The sequence below is a fragment of the Hyperoodon ampullatus genome (assembly GCF_949752795.1).
Source record: "Hyperoodon ampullatus genome assembly, chromosome: 5".
Lineage (NCBI taxonomy): Eukaryota > Metazoa > Chordata > Mammalia > Artiodactyla > Ziphiidae > Hyperoodon > Hyperoodon ampullatus.
The window spans coordinates 3,545,677-3,561,998 of record NC_136918.1 but is presented as its reverse complement, the minus strand read 5'-3'; the positions used below and the strand labels follow the sequence as shown (position 1 = coordinate 3,561,998).

At 37.3% G+C, this 16,322-nt stretch overlaps 1 protein-coding gene across 1 annotated transcript in view; it reads left to right on the top strand.

Moving 5' to 3' along the window:
* The window catches only part of MSL2 (MSL complex subunit 2), a gene marked incomplete at both ends in the record, with an annotated part of 35,335 nt that extends 19,723 nt beyond the window's left edge, over positions 1-15,612 (top strand). The window contains one exon of the mRNA XM_079704590.1: positions 14,021-15,612. Within this exon, the coding sequence (XP_079560716.1) occupies positions 14,021-15,612 (1,592 nt within the window). The remainder of the gene's footprint in view (positions 1-14,020) is intronic.
* Between the last annotated feature and the right edge of the window lie 710 nt (positions 15,613-16,322).

Sequence of the window (16,322 nt, the reverse complement as noted above, 5' to 3'; positions counted from 1 at the left end):
GAAGTGCTGTGTAACCACAAAACACTCTGCAAAATCTCCCCTGCATAATTATTAAGATAAATGGTGTCTGGCATTCTCTTTTAATTCTTACTAGAATGTGAAATGAGGCATGACTTGAGTTTATGAATGTGTTGTGGTTTATATATCATCCATTTAATAATGTACGGTCAGTGTTTGGTTTTTTAGTTATAATAGTACTTGACTGGTGAAGCTTACTTACTTTGTATAAACTGTTGATACATCCAAGCGTATCAGGAAGTATTTTTCATAGTTGTAGGTTGACCAAAGACATAAAGGTTAAAGAAACTCTGAAACTTAACCATTCAGATGTTCAGTTAACAGCTTAGCTTGAGTAATGTTCATACTTTTAAAATTGCGATATTTAACAGTCGATTTCCATTTTTCATTTTTCTGCAGACTGGTTGTAATCCTTTTCCCAAACTGGAAACAAAGATTTTGTCTTTTTTTCACCGCCCACTCCCCTGGTATACATGTTTAGCTATCATTGGTCTGTCAGTATAGTAGTGCTTAGTTATTTAAAGTGATGCAATGAACTTTAATTACTGGGTCACGTGGTCAAAATACCTCTCTCTGTGTCACCATTTTTAGTGACCAATGCATATATATTATAATATTCCCTTATTTTAAATTAAAATGCACATTTTCCTGTCATACTGTGAAATTATTTGTGCTAGATATTTTAAAGAAAAGTTTACAGGTTTGTGGAATCCAGATGATCAGGGGCTAATGGTGGTTTAGGACATAGCTGCTTGAATATTTAATTAGAGAACTAATAATTTCCTTGAAACTTTAGTTTGTTGTTTGGACCTGTTGATTTTTTGAGGCATGTATTTGCTTTTTGGTTTACTACTAAAATGTGTTAAAGTTTAAAGGAACATATTCTAAGTGCTGCTTAGTCAGTAATTTAAAAAGAATAGACCTGGGTTAGGAAGCTCTGCCAAGAGAAAAAGTGGTGCTGTCTTCTTAAGAGGGTTCTCTAATTTCAAATTCATTTCTCTTTGATTTGAGCTTATTCTTTTTTTTTGAATTTTTTATACAGCAGTTTTTTATTAGTTATATATTTTATGCATATTAGTGTATATATGTCAAACCCAATGAGTAGCATTCATACTCATGAATTTCGCCTAATGAAAAGATTTTTAGGAAGTTTAGACTTCAACATATGTCTGCAAAAAAGTATATTGGGCACAGGTTTTGTAAAACTAAAAACAAGCTTTAAAAAGGACAGTTTAAATTGTCTAAAACAGTTAATTCATCTATGCCCATTTGCTAAGTGATACATAAGATCTTTTTATGGTATTGTCATTTCTGTTCTTAGCTGAATCCAGATTATTATTCCCATGTGTTTATGTATCTAGGAGATTTCTTACTATCGTTTCAAGACATACTTTACATCTTTAATTTTGGGGTGTAATTTTGGTGCTGTAATTCAGTGATGTAAAAAAGGTCCAAGTATCCTTTGTTAAATGCACAGTGCTTGGCATATAGCAGGGCCTCAGAAGTTACTCGCTGAAGTGATTGAGGAAAGAGGAATATTTTCTTAAATGAAGATAGCCTAAACAATTCTTCATTTGGAAAAGTTGGAGAATGGGGATATTTAGATCAGTGGATTGGATTATGGAAGGATTATTGTTCAGGCCCTATGTCAGACTTTTGACATCAGTAGAAGTATATTCTCCCAGTCTTTATATGTGCCTTGATAATGCTGTTGGAGATTGAATCTAAGCTGAATGGATATGACTTAGAGTCAGCATAGTTACTCTCACCACAGGAAGAATAAGGTGTATGTATATATTGGGGTTGATCAGCATCAATTTAATGCTGCTACTCTTAATAATGCTTTCTAAAGTGGTATCACTTACGAAAACCAACTGTACATATTTTACTTATTTTATACTTAATATATAATACCCATTTAATATATACATATATATATATATACACACACACATATATATATATATACAGTCTTTAGCTAAGATTTCTCATGCTGTAAATTCATAGACTGATACACGGGCTGAAGTTTTTTTTTTGTTGGGCTGTCTTTACAGAGGAGGTAGTACAATGCTTTATAGCATATATGTTCACTTAAAACATTTAAGATTAACTTTAAAATTGAGCTTGGTGTGTAGAGAATCCAGGCAGGACTCTTGTAGCTCCAGTTTCTATGCAGTAAAGATTTCCTGACCCTCACAAAACTCTTACTGGTCATCCATTCTCCCCTTCGTTTCACTCTTCCTGACCCACTCACTGTTTCTTACTGCCAGTACCTGTTCTTCTGTCTCCTTCCCCCAAAAGGTTTTACATCTTGTGGTTAATATGTTGATTTCTGTTATGGCCCAATTTCAGTGATCATTCTTTTTGGTAAGTAAAAAGAAGCTAAAATTGTCTCTGGATGCCATGGACTTAGTAGCCGAAGTAGGGATGCTGCTGGTTAAGTAGAAAGAATACTAGATTGGGAATCAATAGACTAAGCTTCTATTTCTCATTGCTAGTAACTAGCTATGTAATCTTATGAAAGGCCATCTTGGTTAAAATGAGGCCATGGGACATGTTTATTTCCAAGGTCACTCCCGACTCTAGTGTGCTTTTTATGATTCATTCATTGTACATTTATTAGGTGCTGGCTTATGTGCCAACACTGGTTTAAAGATACAGAGATAAATAAGTTTTTGGCCTTGAGTGAGACCCAGTGAATGGTGACAACTTAATGTGATAAGTGCTATAATAGGAGAATGTGCAAAGTGCTTTTTGAACAAACTGAGGGCTAGGAATTAAGGCTTCCTCTCCGAGGTCATATTTGAGTCAATTCTTAAAGAGTAAATAGTTTAGTGAATTCCCTGGTGGCACAGTGGTTAAGAATCTGCCTGCCAATGCAGGGGACATGGGTTCAAGCCCTAGTCCGGGAAGATCCCGCATACAGCGGAGCCACTAAGCCTGTGCACCACAACTACCGAGCCTGCGCTCTAGAGCCCAGGAGCCACAACTACTGAGCCTGTGTGCCACAACTACTGAAGCCTGCGAGCCTAGAGCCCGTGCTCCGCAACAAGAGAAGCCACTGCAGTGAGAAGCCCGTACACCACAATGAAGAGTAGCCCCCGTGCACCGCAACTAAAGCCCACATGCAGCAATGAAGACCCAACGCAGCAAAAAAAAAAAAAAAAAAAAAAAAAGAGTAAATAGTTTACCATGCAAGGAAGGAAGAAGGACATTCTAGGAAGATCAAGTCACAGAGGAGTGAGTAAGCAAGCGTTGCTTGTTTTGGAATGGCCAGGTGAGAATGGAGTGTGGAGTTTGTGGAGAAAGCTGAATGTTACAAAATTTTGGGGGGAGGCTGGGTGTGGGCTAGATTCTGAAAGGCCACATATGTCATTCCAAAGACTTTGTGTTTTAGGGACTTCCTTGGTGGTCCAGCGGTTAATACTCTGTGTTCCCAGTGCAGGGGGCCTGGGTTCCATCCCTGGTCAGGGAACTAGATCCCGCATGCCACAACTTAAAAAAAAAAAAGATCCCACATGCTGCAGTGAAGATCCTGCACGCAGCAACTAAGACCTGGCGCAGCCAAATGAATAACTAAATAACTAAATAAATATTTAAAACAAAAAAACAAACGAAAGAATTTGAGTTCTAAAGGCTGCTTGAAGGTTGAAGGTATTTTTTGTTTTTTGGTTTGTTTGGACAGTTTTTAGTTGTACCTTTAGGAAGGGTTTTGAAAAGAAGAAAGATCATCAGACTTGAGAATATTTAAATATGTTAAGTCGGTAAGTTTGAAATTATGAAAATATACGGGGAAGTGGAAATATGCAAGCTTTCATTGGATTTTATTTTGAAACTTTTATAGAAAATTTCAATATACAAGATAGAACTCTAATATATTGATAATACCTACCACCTAAACAGTTAATGGTATTCAAATGCAAGACTTCTGATACACTGTAGATCTTGCCATAAAATCTTAGCATCATCAAATTTTAGAGCTAGAAAGAACTTAGATATTTAGTCACTTTATAGCTTTAAGGAATGGAGGGCTAGTCTTTTTTTTTTTTGCAGTACGCGGGCCTCTCACTGTTGTGGCCTCTCTCGTTGCGGAGCACAGGCTCCGGACGTGCAGGCTCAGCGGCCATGGCTCACGGGCCCAGCCTCTCCGTGGCACGTGGGATCTTCCTGGACCAGGGCACGAACCCGTGTCCCCTGCATCGGCAGGTGGACTCTCAACCACTGCGCCACCAGGGAAGCCCAAGGGCTAGTCATTTTAAAAGGTACATCATCATTATTACATTTTTTTTTTTTTACTCATATTCATCAGATTTGGACAGTTAAAATTACTAATTGTAGTGGATGCTATGTATACACTACCCAAATCCCCATTTCAGGACTGAAGGACTTCATTTTCTTAGTTGGTGGGAGTGTTGCTGGGATTGTCAGACTTCCCTGGGAATTGCTGTTGGCTGAAGAGAGCCACTCACCCAAGCTCACATCCCCTTCCTTGGAGTAGCCTGCATTCAAAGACTAGTCCGTTAAAGACCTGGCTCCCGTGTCCCACCATAGGACAACCTTGAAGAGCCGTCCCAGCTTCAGAGCTCCCTGTGGGGTCATCTGAGGCCTTCGTTGTGATACATCCCAGCCTAATTTGTTCGTCTGCCCCTTTCTTCCTCACCTGATAAACTTTCAGCACGCTGACCTCTCTCCCAAGAGTTTCACTGCCTAGGAACCTGACTTCCAACAATGATGAACTTTAAAACGTCTTTGATTTTTAACAGATTTGTAAAGTTTAAAGCAGCGGTCTCCAACCCTTTTGGCACCAGGGACTGGCTTCATGGAGGACAGTTTTTCCACGGTTGGGGGCAGGGGGGAATGGTTCAGATGGTGATGCGAGTGATGGGGAGTGATGGGGAGCGGCAGATGAAGCTTCGCTCGCTCGCTGATCACCTCTTGCTGTGTGGCCAGGTCCCTAGCAGGCTGCGAACCCCTGCTTTAAAGGATTTAACATCTACCAGTTTTTCATGTTTATGAGAAATATTCAGGTAAATGTTGAAAGAATCACGTAATAATATAATGAAAGAAAATGATCAATTTGTATAGTGCCAAACATACAGAAAAAAATTCTTATTAGAAAGATCATGTTTTGGAATGGAACAAAAAGGAACCTTCTCAAGCATGTTGAACAAAGATCTTGGCATTTAATTAACCTCTCCCCCCCAATCATTCATTACTAGTGTTTCTGCAGTCTCATTTTTATCACCTTTTGTAAGTTAAAGGCCACCCCCTGCCCGCCCCCCTTTGAGATCAGGCTCACACGTTTTTATTGATTTTTTTGTTTGTTTTTTGGCCTTGCCATGCGGCATCTTAGTTCCCTGACCAGGAATTGAACCCATGCCCCCTGCAGTGGAAGCGTGGAGTCTTAACCACTGGACCACCAGGGAAGTCCCTTTATTGACTTTTCTTGAGAAAATTTAAAATCTGGACAAAGATTTTTTTTCTTTTTTGGTCATACTGTAGAAAATGGAACCATATGATGTATATTTGAAACAAATTGAGTCAGATTGAGTCAATAAAAAAAAAAAGTCTTGCCCTTATGGTGCAGGAGAGATTTGCACAGCAGAAGAATCCAAGACTGCGTTTCTGAACAAAATATTTCAAGTTTTTATGTCTGCAACATTTGAGAGTGCCTTTCCAAGACCAAGTGTGCCACTTGTCATCACTCAGTGAGATGTTTTGTAATTGCTTAAGTTACTGTCCTCCCTTGGATTCAGGAGTTTCACAGCAATGTGATTTGGCTGGCAACAAAATTCTTTTTGCTGCTAATAAAGCTTTTTTTTCCCCCCTCCCTCTTCTTTTTCTGTATTTCTTTCTGTCTGTGTGACTGTCTGTATTTAGGTGGTCAATACACTTATTTAGGCCATTTGGAAAGGAATGGCTGATGAAAAGTACATTATCTTATTCAGTAGTGATTGCTGAGGAAATCGGCTTTAGAATCAGTAACATAAGTGAACCTAGAAACTTCTTATTTAAGAATTCTACTTTTTTTGAGTATTTTAAGATAAACAGTTAGTACTATTTTTTTTAAAGTTCCTTTAGTAATGATTTTAAGAAAATCTCATTGAGGGCTTCCCTGGTGGCGCAGTGGTTGAGAGTCCGCCTGCCGATGCAGTGGACACGGGTTCGTGCCCCGGTCCGGGAAGATCCCATATGCTGCAGAGCGGCTGGGCCCGTGAGCCATGGCTGCTGAGCCTGCGAGTCTGGAGCCTGTGCTCCGCAACGGGAGAAGCCACAACAGTGAGAGGCCCACGTACTGGGAAAAAAAAAAAAAAAAAAAAAAGAAAATCTCATTGAATATAATTATTCTATTTTAGCAAGTGAAATTTTTCATTTTTATTCTTTTCCTCCTTTTGCCTTAGAGCTTTAATATAAGTATCTGGTAACCTTTAATTTTGCTAATCAGTTTTGATGTGGGTCCATTTGTTGGGAAGCAAATTTAAGCTGTGATGGAAAGCATATTTTATTGAGTTAGTATGTAGAAATGTATCTTTTATGATACCCTTCTGTTTCATGTTGCTTACATCATCATTATCAGTAAAAGCAGAAAACTGCTTTCTCTCTTTTGTAGGATACCACATATTTCACAGTTGTGGAGTTCTATACTGATTTTTTCCCCTCTTTCCAGATACTTTCCCACATATACCATATATCTAAGTATCATAAGATTTATTTCTTTTTGTGAATTCCTTGACTGTTTAATACTCTAGTTCCCAAGAATGCTTCTTGGAGAAATGGTATGATGGTTTTAATTATTAACCGTGACCTGCCTGTGTGCATTTTTTGCTTTCTGATAGTGGCGTCAGGATTTGTTTATATGAGACTTGGCTAATTTTCCCTGATACTGAAGTGTCATCTCATCAACAACAAATAAGGCTTATATAAAATTACTTGCATTATCTGAGGTTTTTGATTAGGCATTCCTTGTTGCTGTAATAGAAGCATTACCAGGAGAAGGAATTCTGGACAAGGAGTGGTGGTAAATACAGAATGTTTTGATTCTGATAAGTGCTCTTTTTGTGCCTGTTAGAATTATATAATGCTTTTTTTGGTCAAATGACAAAATTAAGCCATTGAGATAGTTTAATTCCTTAAACCATTTTCCACCTTTTTCAGTTTCCATTTTACTGAAATTATATTTTCATTGGGATCATTTCTTTTCCATGTAAGCTTTAGAATGAGGAATTGATTTTGTAGTCTCTCTGTTGTTGTTCACATCTAATTTTTCCCTGTCAGATTTTAACCTATTGTAGCTTTTGTAGGTTTTATTTTATGATCATTATTATTGCCAGGTCCAGTGTTCACAAGATCGTTTTTTAGTCATTCACTAAGTTTTGCTGAGCATTTTAGCCATTATTGGTTTTATTTTTTCTTGTGTCCTCTTTCCGCACTTCTTAAACTTAATTTCCCCCAGTCATCTGGTCAGGATATTAGTGGAGTTAACCACCATCACTGTAAAAAGGAGAATAAAAGATCTTGTTTCAGAAGCAGTTAAGGCATAATTTACTTGGTAGTCTGCATGTCAGCATAACATTTATAGTATGGTCCACTTTTACCAATGGTATTCTGAAGTGAATGAATTACCAGTGGCTTTGTTCGAAGTTGGAATCAGTTATGTATTTATAAGAGTTTGCCAAGACTAATCATATCTTTGTTTGCTTATACTAAGGAGTTGTGCCTATCCCTTGTATGGAGAAAGGGGCAAGCTGATTTGAGACCTACTTATAGTTTGCTTATTTATTTTGGTGCTGTGGGTTTCTCTTTCAAACTTAGGCTGCTTTGTAATTCTTGATGCTGTCAGTGATTCTTCTCAGGGGTAAGGATAAAGTGCGTGGCAACCAGTCCAAATGCTACCTTTGGTCTATTAATACTGTAAAGTAGTGATTTGAATGTCTATGTTAAATCTGTTTAATAGAAGGAACGTTTTATGGCTAAAAAGTATGTTTATTGAGAAGAATATAACTTTTGAAATTTTTTTTTTGATGCCAGAATTAAAGCCCTTTTTTAGGGCTTTAAGATTTTTTTCCCTTAAGTTGAACCTAAATTTGGTTTAAAATTTATTTAAATAATTGATTTCGTTAGGTGTGATAATGGCATTGCGATTACATAAGAAAATGTACTTTGTAGTGATATATACTGATGTACTTAGAGGTTTGCTGGGATTTGCTTTGAATTAGTTAAGAACAAAAGATGGGTGGATGAAGCAGATGTGGCGTAATCTAGATAATTATTGAATCTGGTATACGTAGGTATATGAAGATTAATTATACTACTTTCTGACTTCGTGAAACTACTATAATAAAAAGTTTCACCAAGTTAAGAGCATTAAAAAAATCTGATATTAAATATCTTAGCAAATTTCTTGCCAATAGTTATGTATTCCCAGAAATTCCCAGAATGACTGTTGTGGTAATCTAAAATGAAATTTTAGTATCAAATTATAATTGGGTGATTTGGGGATGGGAAAAGTGAAGGAGAGGGAGAATAAAAAAGGAATTAGTAACTTCTATTAAAGTGAAGAGTAAAAATGAAATTTAGTCTTTAGTATTTTTAGGGTCAGTATAGCATCATTTAGTATTATTTAAACAGGGCACATAATATCAAATTCATTTAGTTACAAGACAACTTGTATTAATATTATGTAAAGGAAGATAATTCCTGTGATATATTGCAGATTAAGGATTCAAGGCAGTGCAGTGGGAAAAGTTTTTGTCATGAACTATAAAGTTTTAAGACCTGGAGATGTGTTTTGAGCAAGTCTTTTTGTACTTGAGTGTGAAACTATAGGGAACATGATGTAAGCTAAAGCAAATTAAACCTTTCCCCAAATACTACCCAGTTTTTGTAGTACAGTCTGCCAGTAAGTGATGCACTTCCGCTTGACTAAGATTGCCCGTCCATTTTACTTTCTAGTATAAGATGTATATTTACAATTTTAAAAGTGTTATCTGACATTTCTTAATTTTGCAGGGAGGAGTTTCCTTAGGGACATGTAGTAACTATATGGCTAACACGTTTACCCCAGCTCTAAGAAGCCTCTGAACTTTTTCTTTGTTCTGTATCACTGGAGCTGCCTTTGTTGTGAGGTGTAAAGAGAACCCTCTGGGAAGCTTTTGAGGGTTAGGATACTTAGCTGAGTGCATAAAACAAGTTTGCCTATAGGCATCTTTAATGATAGATTAAAATTTCAAATATTTGTGTTGAGGAATGGTTGGGCAATCCAGTAGGTAATATGAGGCCACATAGTGGAAGTTCTTAGGAACTCAGTGGTGGTGGAATTATGAATCAATAAGTGATAGTTTTTGTGTTTTCTAGCCTATTTTCAGTTCTTAGTATTAGGCATAATCTAAAATCTCATAGAAGAATACAAAGATGTGGTGGGTGTAAGTCCTTTAAAGGTGTTTGGTACCTCCCGGGAGGTTTTGATTGACATGACTGGTGAAAAGAAAATCAGTGACGGAATGAAGGCCAGAAGAGGTAATCCTTACTTATCGCTTAGCTTGTACAGTTTGCAAATCATTAGGGCTTATAAAATGATGACATTCACATTATGTCATTCTTCATTTATTAGTTACATTATTCCCATAAAGAGAAACTTCTCATCTGTGATTTGGTTATTTGGTGGTTTACCTTATATATAGGTAAGGTAAATCAGAATAAACACTTGCTTCTTGCTCTTTATTTACCAGTTTTCCAACTAATGAGCTGGTTCACTAGCATCTGATTTTCTTTCCTTTTTTAAAATGAACTCTAGAGATTTGAACATTTTAGATGTGCTTTATATTACATTGCATTTATGCATGCTCAGATTTTCTCATCTTTGGTCACTGGAAACCTTTTAGGTTTGCTCCTGAGTCCCTTTAATGTTATCCGGATCTTTGATAGTTTCCTTGCTTTCCGGCATAAGAAGGTAATCAAAACTCATCTCGTCTAACTTATGCCAGATCTAGAATCAGCCATTTGTCCAAGAACCTCTGATTCCTTTGAACAAGAAATTGTTTTTCAACATGGTCATCTGAGTTCATTGCCACTGGGGTTGGTCCCTGTTTCCACGCCTTTTCAGTGTATAGTGAGTGCTCGGAAATATGTACTTTTAAGATGAAAACATGAGTTCATACTGATAAATCCAATTGAAATTCAGGACTACAGGATTTTTTACTTTTCACATCTTATGACTTCCTTTCTCCTACTAAAAAAAAAAAACTAGATTCTCAAGGACATCAGCATTTACTTTATCCTACAATTAGACACTAACACTTTATAATAACTATCAACACTACCACCAAAAAATGTAATTTTTGAAAACAAAACAAGGATGTAAGGTTAGAGTTGATTTTCTGTTTTAAAGTCATTTGAAGTAGTTAACTGAATAGTTATACCATCAATTTGATAAGAAATTACAGTTTTGGTACATTTTACTTTTGATTTGTAGGAATTTCCTTTAAATTTTTTAGTTTTGTTGTATAATTATGTAAAATATTTACATGGTTTAAAAGTTAAATGCTACCAAACAGATTAAACCCAGAATAGTGTAGTGTTGTCCCTTTTCACTTTGTTCAGTCTCTCCTTCCCAGTAGATAACTTATTTCTTTTTAACCTTACGGTTTATCCTTTTTAAGCGTGTACACATCTCTCTGTATGTATTAATATCCCCTACAGCCTTCCTTAGATTAAGTCAAGGGTACTTTAAGGGATTCCTGTATTGGGTAGAGAGAAGGTTGGGCTCTGTAACTACTGGGGCCTTGTCTGAAGGCGTTTTTATTTATTTATTTTTAGAGTTGTACAAGCATCACCACGATATGATGTTAGAACATTTTAATCACCCCCAAAAGTTCCATTGTGCCCATATACAATTAACCCCTGCTCCTGCCCCCAGACCTAGGCAATCACTATTTCTGCTTTTCTGTCATTTTTAGACATTTTATATAAATGGGATAATACAATAATGTACTCTTTTGCATCTGGCTTTTAACTTAACACAGTGTTTCTGCACTTCATCATGATTTGGCATGTACCAATAGTTCTTTTAATTGCTGAGCAGTATTCTTTTGTATGAATATACTACGTTTTGTTTATTCACTAGTTGATGGACATTTGGATTGTTTTTGTCTATTATGAATAATGCTGCTATGCATATTCATAAATATCTCTTTATATGGATGTATATTTCATTTGTCTTCGAGTAGGCTCCTAGGAGTGGAGTTGCTGGTTTGTATGGTAAATGTATGTTTAACTTTTTTTAAAGATAAATTTATTTATTTTTGGCTGCACTGGGTCTTTGTTGCTGTACGTGGGCTTTCTCTGGTTGTGGCGAGCGGGGGCTACTCTTCGTTGCGATGCATGGGCTTCTCATTGCGGTGGCTTCTCTTGTTGTGGAGCATGGGCTCTAGGCGTGCAGGCTTCAGTAGTTGTGGCACCCAGGCTCAGTTGTGGCTCACGGGCTTAGTTGCTCTGCGGCATGTGGTATCTTCCCGGACCAGGTCTCTAACCATTGTCCCCTGCATTGGTAGGTGGATTCTTAACCACTGCGCCACCAGGGAAGCCCTGTTTAACTTTTAAAGAAACTACCAAACTGTTTCCCAATGTGATTTTCCATTTTCTATTCTCACCAGTAATATAGAAGGGTTCTGATTTCTCCACATTTTTGTCAACTCTTGGTATTATCCCTCATTTTGAGTTTATCCGTACTAGTCGGTGTTAGCAGTATGCCATAGTTTCACTTTCCTTAATAACTAATTATACTGGCATATTTTCATGTGCTTGTTATATATTTTCTTCGGTGGAATGTTTATTCAAATCTTTTGTTCAATTTTTAAATTGAGTTGTCTTTTTATTGATTTGCATAAAGTGTTTTTAATGTATCATGTTGTAAGCCCTTTATCAGATATACAGTTTGCAAATATTTTTTCTCAGTCTATGGATTATCTTCTCATTTTCTTAATGGTGACTTTTGAAGCACAAGTTTTTTATTTTGTGAATATCCATTTTACAATTTTCTTCCCCTTTTGTGCATTTGATGACGCATCTGATACTGCCCAGCCCAAAGTCATGGTTTTTTCCTGCATTTTGCTTTGCTTCTGAATTTTAGCTCTTAGATTTATGTGTGTATGATCTACTTTGAGTTAATATTTGTGTATATTGTATATGTTTATTTTTTGGCATTGGGATATCAAAGTGTCTCACACAGTGTGTTGAAAATACTCTCTTTTCCCCTATTGAATTATTTGGACAGTCTTGTCAAATAGATCAGTTGACCATAAATGTAAATTTCTTTCTGGACTCTCTATTCTGTTCCATTGATTTATGTACCTGTTCTTTTGCCATTACCATACTGTCTTGATTACTATGGTTATGGAAGATTGTAAAGTTAGTAGTAAGTCCTCCAACTTTTTTGTTCTTTTTCAACATTGTTTTGGCTGTCCCCGGTCCTCTGTGATTCCATATGAATTTTGGAATCATTCTGTTAATTTCTTAAAAAAGAAAAAGCCACCTGGGATTCTCAAAGGGATTATATTGAATTTATAGATCAACTTAGGGGAAAATCGCCATCTTGTGTGAGGCCTCTCTGTCTCACCTGAGCTTGTGTAACCTTAGGGTAGTAAGAGCTGAGGTGTTTGTCCTCCCCAACTGGCCAGCTTCTGACAAGTCACTTGCAGCGATCATGCCTCCATGTTTATGCATTGTCTTCTGTACTAAATGGAATGAGTCCCCTTCCATCACAGCAGCTTCCGGTTCTCACAGGGTAACACTGACAGAGCTGGGTGGTAGGGGAGAACCTGGGTAGCCCCGGAGCAAAACACCACAGATTCCCATTGTTCTTACCTGAAATCCAGCAGTTTTTCAAACATAAATGCTTCTTAGATGGTTTTATGTCTTTGGTTGTGAAAATGACTCTCTTTGTCAAAAATTTTCAGGTTTATAGTTGCTTTTAAGGGAGAGGGTTTGCCGATTTCACTAGCTATACCAGAAGTACTTTCTGTCCCAGTCTTAAATTATGTAATGTATATGAGAAAACAGGTGCTGCTTTGAGTTAATTACTATTTGTCCTGAATTGGGAACTAATGAGCAGTTGCTTCTTTAGGGAGCTAGTTGTTTTCCCCTTTTTGATTCATATGTATAGATCATTTATAGTTTAGGAGTTACATCAAGTTGGGGGATCGCTTTCACTTTTATACTATATTGCTGTACTTTGAATACTCGTGGTTCATGACCACGGATATTGTGTATTCTGTCAGAAGAATTTGAGCCCACTATTATACTCTGTTTTTTTTTTTAATTACATTTAAACATTTTTTTCATTGTCATTGTATTTTGATTTTCTGTAAAAGAATTTAGTAATATTTCCTTTTTAAAATAAATGAATATAGTTCTTTTCCATCATAACTATATTTTGGGCTTCTCTTAGTTTATGATTGGTATATACAATGAAATGGTTTGAAATTGTACTTTTTTCTGTGAAGATGCCATTGTACTGAATGATTAATGCCCTCAAAGGATGTTTAATGGGGGCAGGGACTAACTCTCTCTTGTTCTTATCTTTTTCCCATGTCTAACACAAAATAAACAGTATGATTGTGCTCAGTATGTTGTGGCATTACCAACAGTTGGGTTAGGTTGAGGTCCCAAGGGTTTTAAGCCTAGTTTGTGCTTTTAGTGACTGATCACCACCTCTTTTTAGCCTTTGGAGAAGAGAATAAGAAAGTGGACCAGAACATACTGATTTGGGGGAGAAACGCAGACTGAGGAAGATTCTGTTTGAGATAAAGGAATGGGGAATATGGCATGGAAGTGAAGTGAGCTATTGAGTGTTTTTCTGTTTCCTGTAAGATACATGTTTTGTTATCTGGTCTGGTGAGTTTAATCCATCTTAACTTTAATAGATTACTTATAATCTCAACTTCAGTATATGAAATTATAAATTTATCTTACTAAAATCTTTGCTTTCCTCCTTTTTCCCTCTTAGGACATTTGCTACAAGATCCTATTGCACCCACCAACTCCACCTGCCAACACTATGTCTGCAAAAGTTGTAAAGGCAAGAAAATGATGATGAAGCCTTCATGTAGCTGGTGCAAAGACTATGAGCAGTTTGAGGAAAACAAGCAGTTAAGCATCCTAGTGAACTGCTACAAAAAACTCTGTGAATATATAACACAGACTACATTGGCACGGGATATAATAGAAGCAGTCGACTGTTCTTCTGATATTTTGGCTTTGCTTAATGATGGATCATTGTTTTGTGAGGAGACGGAAAAACCCTCAGATTCATCCTTTACTTTGTGTTTGACACATTCCCCTTTACCTTCGACCTCAGAACCCACAACTGATCCTCAAGCTAGTTTATCTCCAGTATCTGAAAGCACCCTCAGCATTGCTATTGGCAGTTCTGTTATCAATGGTTTGCCTACTTATAATGGGCTTTCAATAGATAGATTTGGTATAAATATTCCTTCACCTGAACATTCAAATACAATTGATGTATGTAACACTGTTGACATAAAAACTGAGGATCTGTCTGACAGTTTGCCACCTGTCTGTGACACGGTAGCCACTGACTTATGCTCCACAGGCATTGATATTTGCAGTTTCAGTGAAGATATAAAACCTGGTGACTCTCTGTTACTGAGTGTTGAGGAAGTACTCCGCAGCTTAGAAACTGTTTCAAACACAGAAGTCTGTTGCCCTAATTTGCAGCCCAACTTGGAAGCCACTGTATCCAATGGACCTTTTCTGCAGCTTTCTTCCCAGTCTCTTAGCCATAATGTTTTTATGTCCACCAGTCCTGCACTTCATGGGTTATCATGTACAGCAGCAACTCCGAAGGTAGCAAAATTGAATAGAAAACGATCCAGATCAGAAAGCGACAGTGAGAAAGTTCAGCCACTTCCAATTTCTACCATTATCCGAGGCCCAACACTGGGGGCATCTGCTCCTGTGACAGTGAAACGGGAGAGCAAAATTTCTCTTCAACCTATAGCAACTGTTCCCAATGGAGGCACAACACCCAAAATCAGCAAAACTGTACTTTTATCTGCTAAAAGCATGAAAAAGAGTCATGAACATGGATCCAAGAAATCTCACTCTAAAACCAAGCCAGGTATTCTTAAAAAAGACAAAACAGTAAAGGAAAAGATTCCTAGTCATCATTTTATGCCAGGAAGTCCTACCAAGACTGTGTATAAAAAACCCCAGGAAAAGAAAGGGTGTAAATGTGGGCGTGCTACTCAAAATCCAAGTGTTCTTACATGCCGCGGCCAACGCTGCCCTTGCTACTCTAACCGCAAAGCCTGCTTAGATTGTATATGTCGTGGCTGCCAAAACTCCTATATGGCCAATGGGGAGAAGAAGCTGGAGGCATTTGCTGTGCCAGAAAAGGCCTTGGAGCAGACCAGGCTCACTTTGGGCATTAACGTGACTAGCATTGCTGTGCGCAATGCTAGTACCAGCACCAGTGTAATTAATGTCACAGGGTCCCCAGTAACAACGTTTTTAGCTGCCAGTACACACGATGATAAAAGTTTGGATGAAGCTATAGACATGAGATTCGACTGTTAAATCAGTGGGTCTTTAAACCTACCTCTGGTAGGGAAATAGCTACAGTTTTACGGCAGCTATGGTTTTGTTGGTTTAACTTGCCGGAGCTCCTGCATATAGATCACTTGTATCAAGTGTTTTCATTGCTAAGTTATATGTGTTAGTGTCGGGGAAATAGTTTGCAGATAATGGAGGAGTAACCCTACAACTATATGTCCTTAGTTCTTACAGAACCTCATAGTTTGAGAACAAATGCTGATGCAACTGATTTATACAAAATGAACTTTGGCAAGGAAAATAACATTAACCTCACTGTTCATGGTCATGCTTTGTGCATAATCAAAGTTTATGATTAAATGTAAGGAAGTGGTATCTAGTCAGTCCATAAAGATTGTGCTCATATTTTGTGAAAAAGTAGCCATTAGTTTGTTCAGGAGACTCAGTGCTACCTTCAGATGCCACTGATGTTTCTCCTGTTGAAAAGCTGATGTGTCCAGCTCAACCTTTGTGCTGACATAATACCATTTCTGATCATGAAAATTGGCTACTGGTGTATGTAGCAGTTCTTAAATCAGCAGTATTATGAAAGAAAATTTGCCCCTCATTAGAATGTTGAAGAAATCTGTCTTTTAAAAGTGAACAAACTGAAATTCTGTCAGACTGCAGATGTTTAGCTGTTTATGCCACAAAACTCTTCTGAGTTGATCCCCATTTTTAGTTAAGTCTGACTC